General features: G+C 35.9%; 1 protein-coding gene across 4 annotated transcripts in view; it reads left to right on the top strand.

The window, feature by feature from the left end:
* LOC107271760 (uncharacterized PE-PGRS family protein PE_PGRS10-like) overlaps positions 1 to 13,339 on the top strand; it is a 32,066-nt gene that overhangs the window by 3,366 nt on the left and 15,361 nt on the right. For 2 of the 4 annotated variants that reach the window (XM_025089244.1, XM_025089239.1), the window contains exon 3: positions 12,030 to 12,419. In XM_025089244.1, coding sequence (XP_024945012.1) covers positions 12,030 to 12,419 — 390 coding nt within the window. Of the gene's footprint in view, positions 1 to 253; positions 523 to 1,129; positions 3,779 to 12,029; positions 12,420 to 13,339 lie in introns of those variants that run through there. The other 2 variants (XR_003061061.1, XR_003061064.1) reach the window with 2 other exon arrangements.

Here is a 13,339-nt window from a genome sequence, read left to right as displayed (position 1 = left end):
TACCGATGGCTGTCAAATGACCGCTTTTGAAATAAACATTATAGTCTTTTCCAGTTGATTGTAATTAATACAGAATTTAGCATAGTCGTGCAGTAAGTTCAAGAAAAATAAAAACCTGGAATTTAACAATTTTGATTAAAGTCTCAAAAGCGGTCATTTGACTGCTCTGGTAGGTTTAGTGTTAAGTAGCTTGTTCTGCATTAACATATCTTTAAAAGAATGAAAGTAGTAACGAAAGAACTTTGATTTCCAGTTAAACATCTTATATGTCAAGTTCTACGTCATCATAAAGTTATTGGAGTTCACGCCCAGCTCCTAAAATAATATATGGCACACTACTAATGTTCTTGTGAGCATTATATAATTTTCTATTCATGAGACACACTTCGTAGTAAATTTCCAAAAGAGGGCACTTCGGATATTCTAGGGATATCTACAGGATATTCATAACTAGATATAGATATCTAGTGGATATTCACTTTGGATATCGTAGACATCTTATGGATATAAAATGCTGTGTGGGTAAGTTTTTAATGCGGTCATACATTAACATTCGTGTAGATAAACAATTTAATCATGCATTTTAAGTTTTCTTTTTTAAAATGTATTTTTCTTATTTGGAAATATTTTATTGTACTATTTTTTCCCTCTCATATATTTTCCCTCTCACTTTTTTTTACCAATTTTTCTTCTTTCATTTTCGTCCGCTGCATACTTCTCAGTCATAGCGATCAGAAACACACTATGCTATTATGCTGATCACATGTCACCCACACTTTCATTTAAATAAACAGACATCGTTTTTCTTCTTGGGACATGTATATATCATTGGTAGGAGTTATTAAAATGCTTCAGATTTCTTATTATTGGTTACAGTATATTTAAAACAGCAATTGATAACTGCAAGACTTTTAAAATAGAGTTGCCATACAATTTATCAGTCCCTTGTGTATATAGTATTGGAAATGATTTGAATGTACAGTTTGAAGAAATCATATATAATTTATTCCGAAAGTGTCTTCTGTTAAAAAACTTATTATACCGGGAGTAGGCGCGTGGAGTGTCTAAACACCATAACTTAATGATTATCAAATAGAGAACAAAATCGTACAAAATTTCTTTTTAATAGTGAACCGTTTATGGAAGAGTGGGCGAATACTGGCAACTGCAATATTAGCTGAACGAAGAATACTACGAACAGAAAACCGGTTGCATTTTTTACCTATTATAAAATAGCGATATAAAATAGTATTTCACCATTTTCGTTCGCTCTGAACACAATGGATTCGATTGAAATAATCGACACATTTCAATGTAAAAAAAATGTCTTGATTATGATAACGGTTTAGAAATATTTAAGCTTAAGGAATCTAAATTTCCCGACGCTTATTAAAAGATACAGTTCTTTAACTTTCCTTTCATCCTCTCGAATTTTTTAATACTATAATAAAAATTATATTTAATAGACTAGTCGCTCATTTATCGACCGGCTAATAGAATAGAGTTGTGCTTCTGAATGTCTCAATTCTCACTACGCTCCCCTCTAAGCATACTGGTCGATGACTCTGAGAATTAAAAATTTACTGTACTAGTCAACTCATGGAGTTGTACGGTGGCTGTTGATGCCTGAGATGGAAACATAAAGAAAGTAAGTAATTACTACTAATATACAAGTATTATGGGTATCACATTGAAGAAGCTTACAGACAGTCGTGCCATAAGAATTAAATAGAACATTAGATCAGAAGCAGAAACTAGTGGCTATTGCATAGATTATAACCCCAATTACAGTTTTTGATAAGTCAAAATGCATAACGTATTATTTATATACAAATGTCTATGTAACCTATTCACAGAATAGTGCATGAGTATTATGGTATTAAGTAAATAATTACATTCGGAGAATAACAACAAATTAGTTATTAATTTCATAATAATAAAGATTTCATATGGTTCCTAATGATACAGGATGTCCCTAAATTGCTTTACTAACAGGGTAATGTGATGTAAGGGGGACATCGCTGATCATGAAAATGAACTTCCTTTTGTTGAGAGGTGTTTAGTTTTCAAGCTAGAGCCGTTTAAAGTTGGCCAATCAGAGTGAGGTGTGAGAAGATACGTAGGCACCCCCGGCCACTAAGTTCTTGCCCGTTGTGATTGTTTCTCGATGTACATTGTTTTTTCAAAATACATGCAAATTTCAGACGAGCGAGATCACACGCTTAAAATTTCCTGTGCATGTATCCCGTATACGCTGCGAATAAAACATATTTTTTTATGTGAATATCGCGCAAGGCAAATGAAACTACCCTGTAGCCAATAGTTACACATTTTGTTATTGTGAATGATTAATTGTAGATTGCGACTAGGTCTTTCGTATGCATTATTTGTGCTTCAGTTGGGAAGGATCAATTTGAAACTCTTCTAGGTCAGTCGATAATCTTCCACAAATCTGCAAATGATCTTTTCTCTACTCGTACCATACGTCCTTTCATCCGGCATTACCACCCACTTCTGTAAATATACCAGCCTTGACAGGACTTTTTCAATAGCTTAATAATAACTGACCATATCCCCGGATCGAACTTAGGGATTTGGTAGAAGATATACAAAATATGATACTTTAGTTTAGATGACCTTTATTCGCCCATTCTCCCTTATATCTACAATTGCACACTTTTCGCTAAACTAATCAAGTTGAAAACGATAGAAAAAATTAAGTTCCGAATGTAAGTGAACTAGTATAATTACTGTATTAATGTTATACAATGGTGCAGACAAAACTGTAAAAATGATTACATGTTTAAATTAAAAATTTCAAGCAAATAAGACTGTTAAACCGATCAGGTTGAAATTTAATAAAGAAAATCAGGTTTTAGATATAGAGGAAATAATAATTTCTCTAGATCTGCAATACTTTCGGCTTAAAATTTCCACGTTTCCACATTAATTTTTATTTCACCGGCAGATACGTAAGATACCGAATTGTCCAACAAGTCATACCTCAAGGGAAATCAATTTTCTCGATATTTTTTTCTGACTTTTGTTAGGTATTCATTATTTTGTTAAAAATTGCCTAATATTTCCTATATAGTATGCATATGCATTATAATATACGACCGTCTAGACGATAGATGAAAAAATAGAGTTCAGCTATATAATTGGATGCTGATATTACTAGTTTTATACATTTGCAATGTATAATGAATTAAATACGTGAAAAAGTTTAGAAATCAATTATTGATGCTCATTGGCTTCAGGTTATAACTCATTATAGAAAGGTATTCTTCATGTGTTTAACATAGAAATGACATATTCAGGAGAATCGCAGCACTGTTGTGGTTTAACCATAGGAATGAAATTTACCATTTACAGACTATTACGTTTGCTTTGGTTCATCCTTTACTCTTTACAGATATCATTTTCTGACAGTATAAATAGGAATAATGCATATTTATTCGAAGTATGCTAGAATGTATGATATATTACGTAAAATAGATGCGTATATTCTTTACCGTTTTCATCCAAACTGCATATATTTTCTAACATGGGTGTACACACAAAAGAGAATCTAAAAAAAAACCAAATAATAATAACAATAATAATATCGTCATTATTGTCAAGATATTAGAGACAATCTGCAAAAAAAATACTATATATGTATGTAACTGCTTCGCGTTTTGACAAATGGTGCACGCAAATTTTTTTAACTGAATTTTACTAATCTAAATACCAAGAATAAAATATTTTATGTAACTCATGCATGAAAAACGCTACTTTTCGTGCCTCCGAAGTGTGGCGAAAGTGGCGCTTTGTAACTAAGGATACGATAAAAATGCTGCGCATGCGCAAATTGGCCCAATTTTACATTATTGTACTAATACTTTCTTCTCGCACTAGTGCGATAAAGTAAACTTTGTTCTCGCGCGCTGTCATGAAATGTATTCACTTTTAAAGCCTTTCTTGCTCTTCTTATGGCTGCCTCCTCCAATGAAAAGATGTGTCAGCCACTATGGAGGCACAAAAATTATCGTATTTCATGCATTCGTTACAAACAATATTATGCGATACTGGCACAATAAGGCGAACATTATATGCAGGTCGTGAAGTTTGTCATACTCGCCGCACTCGTAAAACAAGTAGCATTCGCCTTCGGCTCGTGCCGCTGTGTTACTCGTGTGCGGCTCTGCAACCAACTTCACCGCCTACCTATAAAGTTCGCTTTCTCGCATTCGTATCGCAAAGTGCTATTATTTAACTGCAAAATTTCAAGTCAATCGCCTTCTGACCTCGAAATAAATTGCTTGTAGGATCATTATACGGGTCAAATTCTTTATTTTGATATTTATTAACCTTTCGATTCTAAAAATTTAGTTTTATTTATTCGTACAATACAGCCATGTTTACATAAATACAATCCCAATACATAAACTGTTAAAATAGATAGTAGAAAAATAAATGAACAATCCATAGTTTGTTAAATTTTAAACGTTAATTATATTATATTAAACAGAATGCTTTGGATTTTCTCTGCCGAATTGCGGGAGTATATTCTTCAAGCGGAAATAAGAAAAAAATGTTATATCAAGGTCAGCTTTATTAGAAAATTATAAGCAAAATTTAGAAAGTCACATGAAATAGGTAACAACGGATTTTGTATTTCATAATGTAAAAGGTCGTGTTTATCTTATCTGCGTGTCACTGCCGTTTCATCAGTAGGATATTTTACGAATTAATAACCTAATGCACTGGACCTTGACTTTGCAATAACGGTTAGACCGGCTCCACATCGCTGCTGTGAAAATCGAGATTGCGTATTCACCCCTCCTGACTCTGCATAGCTTTATATGCCGAATGCACTTTCATGTAAATGAGCTTTGATACGAATCTGTTGATTCATGCCTAGTGTTCAGTCTCTCCCACCACATCGATTGATACGCAACGCAGAGTGGGAATTGATCCGAAAATGGAGGTTTTGAAAATCAAAGTCTTAATATAACTGAGAATCAGTCAAATTGATAGGAAACTCATGGTGTAATAAATTTCATATTACATTGACGTTAAATTTACATTCCTAAAAGGAAGAGATTTTGAAATGCACAATTTAGCAAAACTGAATACCCTAGATAAGGTTTAGTTCCAATGCTCCTCTAATAAGTGCTGTTGATTACGCGTTGAACCCTATCTACGTACTGATACCAATTATCGGGACATTCGTAAGACATCTTAATGAGGATCGGGATAATTATGCGGTTCAACCGTTCGCCCTGTCCATTTCCTCTCGGTACTCCTGTCGTAATCAATATGTGCTCGATGTTTTCTTCCGCGCAATATTTACGAAATTCGTTCGACGTAAATGCCGGGCCACGATCACTAATAATTCGCCGTGGATTTTCAAAGATCGTCTGCTGACCCTTCAATTTGTCTAATACTTTTTTGTCGTTAGTCGTCTTCGTCGAGTAGGAATTTTGAGAATTCATTGATAACAACGAACAAATGTTTGTACATTTTCGACGTTGATGTCATCGGTCCTAAGTGGTTGACATGATAAGTCGACAATGGCACATCACCCTTTGGTATCGGACTGAGTGTTGCCTACTTCTTTTCTCTCTTATTTGTGGCCAGAATAAAAGGCACGCAGCAGTTGACATACTTCCCGAGCTTTTTAGCCAATTTTTTAAAATGCAAAATTTAGCAAAACTGAATGCCCTAGAGAATTCCCTAGAGAATTTGGTTTGACAAAAAATGATCAAAACATACTGGTTAGTTAACTTAAATTATTCTAAAAGAAAGTATCCCACATAGCACCCTATATTTCGAAAACATTACAACAATATTTTCAATATTTCAGGGCAATATAATAAGTATAAGTTTCAGATATATTGTTGAAACCATAAACAGTTTTTATATGTTGCAGAAATATTTTTGAACAGTACCTATAAAATGATTATTTCTTATTATTTAAAAAATAGTTAGCAAATATTCATTCGAACATTTTTTTTCATATTAAAAGCGATTGCTTTTTAATATTTTTGTAACATTTAAAATGATTCCATATCATTTTGCTTCCTCATAGAGGATGCTATGTTTTCATGAAAAATTTTTTTTCTCGAGATTTTCATGTTAGAATACTTGATATGGTCTAAAACGTCAAGAAAAGTAGTTTAGAAAAAATGTCCGCGTGTGTGTGTGTGTGTGTGTGTGTGCAGGGCTTCGAAAATTCAATTGCCTCTTACTCAGTAACCGTTAGAACGATCGGACTGAAATTTGGCACGCAAGTAAAGTAGATATCCCTCTTTAAATGTTGCGATTTTTAATGAAATATATGCAGCCATTCAGAATTGATGTCATTTAAAATTTTTTGAAAAAAGGTTCGACGATTTAACTAAATAGTTCTTCATAATTGAAGATACGTTCAATATTGTTTGGTATTGAATTTCGACAAGATCGCTAAAGCGGTTCAGATTTTACGTGGTTTTGAAATTTTCAAAAAATTATCGTTATTGTTTTTTTTTACCTCATTTTTAACTGTATATATGTATATAAATAAACAAAATAAATCAAAGAACTTTCTCATAGAGGAGGCTTTCAGAACGAAGAAAAAGAATCAAGAAGCAAAGTGTAAGATTCTACTTTGCATCAGTGTGATAGAAAAAACCAAGTAACATAATGAGGAAGCAATTTGCAAGGTTCTACTTTGCAGCCTTGTTTTTTCAAATATTTAAAAACGTTATGGTAACATTTTTTAATAAAACGCTGCTAATAAAAAAAAATGATTCCTGAAACGTATTAAAATATTTGGAAAAAACTATGATAGGAAAAGTTTTGAAATATTTCCGAAACCTTAGTATTAAGTCGTTGCCAATGTGAAAACAAAAAGGTGACATGAATCTTTGCTAAATATTTTTCAATCAATACAATATGCAGGTGCTATCTGGGTTATATTTTATTAATATTGTGCGTTGAGATTTCCAGAATATTGACCGGCAATATTATAGCAATATTATGCTTGCAACTTTCTGAGCGGACATTGCAAGGTTTCTGCAACATTCAGGAAATATTTTCAACAACTTTCACTATATTTCCGCAGTATTGCATTATTTCAAAGGAAATTTTTGGCAATGTTGATAAAATATTTCTATGCTGCGTGGGATGGTAGTTCAGTTTCAATAATTTTTTGGTAGCGAGACTAGAATGTTATCAATAAGTATACATTTGGGATTTCGGAAGATTCAGGGAGCCGAGAAAATAACGGTAGAACACTTTTAAACAATAATAAAATCAATACTTTATTCACTCTAATCGGTGATTCCTCTCGACGCACTAGCTCCTTCCCAGCGACCGAGTCCCCGGCCGACATATTTTTTCCGCGTGGGGTGGGACAGGCCCGTAGCTATGTGCCTGAGGCCCCGCTCCAAATACATACTTCGGGGAACTTCGAAAATGTTATTATTTAAGTTATATTACTTTGGTGCGTTGTTCGTTCATTCTTATGAGAACTTTCAAAAAAGATCCAAGACATTATAGAAAAGTTTGGTAATAAAAATTAGCAAAAGCATCCATTTCTTATAATTACTTTCAAGTTAACTCTCCACACCCTATTAGCGACTTTTTAAAGACGCTTTAATTGTGACAACTCGAACACAATTTTCAAAAGATGTCATAATTGAAACCCATAATTCGGCATGAGCAAGTTGTATGCAAGAATATAATATACAAAACATTAAAAAGGTGGGAATATTCCTACAAATAAAATTACTATACCTAAATAGACTTGTATGACGGTCATGACGAGCGGTATTAAGTTGATGCAAGTAATTGTCTAAAAGTTTATAAATATTCTATTGTATTTCCTTATACAAATTGAACATGTAAATAATTCATTAAATTTACATTATGCTAAAGTTAAAAATATTTTTAAGGGAGTATGAAACAGCTCGACGAACTCTGAGTTGAAGGTGCTACCGCATGACAGCCAATTGTGGAAATAAGCGTGACGTGTGCACGGTGTTGCCGGGCTGCGCCGTTGCTGTTCATGCTACCATAATAGTATAACGTCATCGAGTAGTCGGCCTCAGTAGCATTGAGCAGTCTAATCGACTTTGAAATTTTGTAAGCGCTTTATGTACACCAAATTATTATATATATTATCAATGGCAGAATATTACTGCTGGATCAAGAGACTCGGTCGAGTCTTGCGCCAAGTACAGGCAACCCGTCGTACTGGGCACGGCCCGCCGAGACTCTTTACTCGAAGCATCTCTCGTACATACCTGTGTTTCGACTCAAATATCTTATGAACGGCTGATGTGAGAAAAATTTATTGATACATTCACTCTAGGAATTAAGGGTTCTGAATTGATTGCCACCAAATTCAATACGATTAGTGTACAGGATCAGGACGCATTCACATGGCGAGCGAAATGATTTTATTTCAGGTCCGTCGTCGTCGTCGTCGTCGTCATCGTCGTCGTCTTCGCACGTCCATCGCATTTTTTACACGACAGATGGCGCTGACTGCATTGCCTTCTTTACCTATTTGTACTCTGGATGGTGTTGGTAATTTTCGAATACACTACACAATTAAATACACTTTGTACGTGAAGCTACCGTTCACACAGAATTTTCAGTTAGTATAAGGGTACTTTCACAGCAGTATAGAATTAATTAGTTTCTAATAGCATTCATGTGGAGCGCGCGTATATGGGAGTATGTATATGTGTGCTTCGACATAGTTCCTCGTATTTTAGGTGACAGTTTTTGCAGGTGTTCCGCTCCGTAGTTTTCTGTATCTAGGTGGCGGATGTGGAAGTCCAGGGTGTCCAGGTGTTCCGCGCCGTAGTTTCTTGTATCTAAGTGTCGCATATAAAAGTCCAGGGTGTCCAGGGGTTCCGCTCCGTAGTTTCTTGTATCTAGGTACTAGATGTGGAAGTCCAGGGTATCGAAGTATTACGCTCCGTAGTTTCCTGTGTCCAGGTGTCAGATGTGGAAGTTCAGGGTGTCAAGGCGTTCCGCACCGTAGTTTCTTGTATCTAGGTGTCGGACGTAGAAGTCCAGAAAAGTGTGCAACAAGCGCCGCTTTGGCGCTTCGCTTAAACTATAGTATCCTCTCTGATGTTCGCACGGTCTGAGGTACGTAAATAATCCAGCACACTTCCCTCTCTTACGTTTACCACATGGCTTCAACAAGCCGGACACCATTAACGACGCTTATATGCATTGAAGATTACATTTTCTTTAAAAATTTGTATATATCTTTATGCATTTCTAGAAAAAGGGACTTACAAATTAAATTAATATGCCATTAAACATTTTCGACAACGCAATATATTTTTCTGATTAGCAACATCATAATGCATTTACATTTTATATCTGTGACAATATAGATTTCAGTGCTTAGAGCTTCTATGTCCCGTTGAGCATCAAAAACTTGTGATATCCCCCAAAAAACACTTACGTGTAAAAAACTGCGCCAAGTACAGTAGTGCTGTGTATTCCTCTAATAAAAAGTATTGATATCAGTTTATTGAGACCAAGTACATAAGTCACTACATGTTTGTTTATTATGTAATCTAGCACTGACCCATTATTTTAATTGTATTTTCAAAATTTCCTATAACGTTTTCGCTACTCTTTTAAATTAAATTTTCAAAAAGATACTGTTTTAATAAAATCACTGTAACTGATGTGTTGTTACCATGTACACAATGCATAATAAACTTTCAACAACTAGAAGTAAGTACACCGTACGTTCATTTATCATTTTATTCAATTTTATTAACTTCATCCATTGATTATGTACGTACATATGATTGTACTTCGCATAATCAATTACGTGGATGACCACATAAATCTAAAAAAAATTCCTAGAAAGCTTTCCTTCAACTGAGGTCACAATAAAAACTGTCTATGAAATGCGATTGGAAGTAAGGGTTTCTCAAAAGTGGAGGGCCTTTCATGGAGGGAAACTACAACCTCCAGTTGAGGGACGCCTATGAATACGGGCAAAAGGAGTCAATTGAGGGCATCATGAGCCCTCAGTTTTGACTATGAAACGCGTCCGCGAAATAAGTGAGCCAATGAGCCAATGTTTCCAAGTGAGAGTATTTTTCCGTGAGTTTCACTCTCGCAAGCAGATCAGACAGTAGCCGGAGAGTTACTGTCACAAATTACTCTCGGGACCACGTTCACTCGAGAGCACTCACGAACGTCACGCCCCATCAGTAGTGTCAAAGATGGTTTCTCGTAAACAACAAGCAATAATAGTTGCGTTGCATATTTAAAAAAACATAAAAAACGTGAAAGAAATAAAAGGAACTGTTGGGTTAAACCCTGGGTAACACGGAGACCCCAATTCGGCGTTACTAATAATCTTGTACGTGAATTTGAACTACAGGACACGTCTCAGTTTTGGAGTTTCATCCGAATGACCGTAACTCGATTAGAAACCACCTCATTTCTCAAATCTCTGTTGCGATACTCATCACATTTGATAGTCCAAAGCATGGGAGTTTGTTCTTATACTTCGATTAATGCACGCGTATCTTCTTGCGACCAAGTGCATCTTGCCATGGTCATACATCTGAGAGTACTGTCACAATTCGAACTCAGTTCGAACCTTTGCGAGTAACTATCAGATAGCGTATTTGAATTTGTTCAATTGAGAGCAAGCTCTCGTGAAACTGCGCTCGACGAGTATGACGTTACTGTCTCCGAGTTACTCTCAGGAGCATGTCCATTGGCGAGTACTGCTCTCGAGGGCGACTCTCGAGAGTTTTACTCTCACGTGGACTGGCTTCATAAGTTAGTTGATAGTTAATAGTTGACAGCTGATAGTTAATAGTTGTTAGACTTCTTTAATTGAAATCTACTGGGAAGGCTTGATACGCAAAAGACAGAATCAACGGTTAGAGTTTTTATCTGAAAACGTCACAATCTAGTATGGTCTAGCACTAGAACAAGAACCCGAATAGACCCGAACAGCCTGCACAGGCGCTGCTGTCCCGGATACCAGAAGGGTGAGGAATCCCTCTACATGGAACCGCACGAAGCCTCTAAGTTTTCTACAATAGTTAGTAGCATGAGAATTGTACACGACGCTCTTCACGAAAATAAACTCTTCAACGAAGATTTCGATTATTAGAAATCCACTGATATTTGCCTGGAACTCACATAAAATATAGATATATTGAGAAACGACTCTTTGGAATCGTAAGAAACCGCTAGGTTAATAATCCGTTGTTACCTATTTCATGCTGCATTTAATATTTCGCTCATAATTTTCTAACAATGATTTCATTTTCGACTTTTATATAACATTTTTTCTTGTTTCCAACAAATTCTTTCTTCGTTTATTAATGATTACGTATGTATTAGCAATATTAACAGTTGTTTGACTTATGAGAAAAATGGTATTGATATTCAGTTAAATAAAACTCTTGCATTAAGTTCAAATACGTAATATTTTCGATGATTCAAGGTTTTACTTACGTTAAGCTTAAAAGGTAATTAAATTGATTAAAAGAACATTAAAAGAAAATTGATTGGAAATTTTTGCAGTTCTTTTGTATCATTGTGGTAACGGTTGAAAATGAAAGAGAATGTAATAGTTTTGTATTACTATAGCGACTTCATACTACATATTTAAGGTATAATTTTGGGCTCATTTCTAACTAATTCGGACATAATCTTACAATGCAGTTATCTGCAAATGCATTGATCATTTATTGATACATTCCAAAACTTCTTTACGATAAATAATGGTTTCCGCCATTGATATAGCAAGTTTAACAAAGCGGAATCAATAACATATGATCATTCGAAAGAGGTTTTGAAACACTGTAGCTTGTACATAGAAACAAACTGCGTATAATGTAAAAAAAATAAAAGATTAACATTATAAGACATTTAAAAAAAAAACAGAATTCGCTCTATAATCCAGTGCCCTTGCTAATATTTCTATGTGTCGACGGTGGTATGGGTATCGTTGTTGATGGTGCTACCTCATCGTGGCGGAAACTGGAACCTAGTGGTGGGACTGCCATTGCCGCAGGCTGGCGGTGGAGCGGGGGCACACGGGCAGCCGCAGCCCGGCTCGCCGAGCACCCCAGGCCCCGGTGGTGGTGGAATCGGCATCATTGGCGGCATTGGCGGTGGCGCTGGCGGTGGTGGTGGACCTGCAGGCCTGCTTGGAGGCCCTGGCGGTCCTGGTGCCCCGGGTGGCGGGACCATCGGAATGGCTGGTGTTGTCGGCGGGATTGGCGGATCTCTGAGCGTTAGTGGCGTCACCACAGGCGATATAAGGTCTATCGGGACTGGATCATCCACCAGGCCCATCCGCCGGGGTCGGGGGTGGCGCGACTGGCGCCGCGGTGACCCCACCCTCCTCAAAGGCCTCTGGAAATCTAAGGGTCCTTTAGGTAAATCATCATCTTCAATTTGTATTTTTAATATTTATTGTGAGAGCTGATCAACCAGAGTGCCAAATGTTTAATATAATCAATGTACTGCATCGGAATTAGTGTTAATTGCATATCAAATATACAAATTTGGAATTCGATTTTGAATATACTGATAGTACATGAAGGTAGTAACGCATAGGTTAAATGCAGTCTATACAAGTGAATAAGATCATAATATAAATAACACGTTTTCTAATTAAGCTATTGTTTATGATAGTCTGAGAGGACTTCTGATTTTTAAAAAACAGAACCGAGTGATATTCGCGCAATTGCAAATAGAGTTAGACAATTAATGATTATGCTCACACGATCGACATAAGTATTAGGCTGAACGTATTCTCATCCTTTAATTTGATTTAATTTTAGGAAAAATGTTAGAACCTGCATATAAGAAAAAATGTCTATATAAGATTTATAATAATTCCCTAGTGAAAATGTGGTAGTCGTTTTCCGACTAAAGAAAAGTGCTCAGCCGGGCTGAGACTAGGCATCCCTAATAATGGAAATCTAGCTAGACCTAGCGTGCACCAGTACATCCAATCACTAAACTACATCGCGATTTGCTCTTTCCTTACCATGGAATCCTATCGAGGCCCAAGCTAGGCACTCGCTAGTACGTTAACAGTTAATAAGCGAATTTAATAAGCGAATCGCTTGAGTGTCACAGCGTTAAGCGGACTCGTCCCTTTCGTCTAACAACCGCTGGAGAAGACACAGGTATTTTTCGTGCGCTTATAAATACTTAGTTAAAAGTAGTTCCTAACGGTAATTTGTATATCCTACACAGGCGTCAGGGCTCTTTTGTGATATCTGTTCATCAGCAATACCAATTGAAGATTTTCACCATCTCATTCATTTGAGAAAATTTGATGAATTAA

This window comes from Cephus cinctus, unplaced genomic scaffold (assembly GCF_000341935.2).
Source record: "Cephus cinctus unplaced genomic scaffold, Ccin1 Ccin1_scaffold0084, whole genome shotgun sequence".
Classification (NCBI taxonomy): Eukaryota; Metazoa; Arthropoda; class Insecta; order Hymenoptera; family Cephidae; genus Cephus; species Cephus cinctus.
This window is presented reverse-complemented; position numbering and strand designations above follow the sequence as displayed.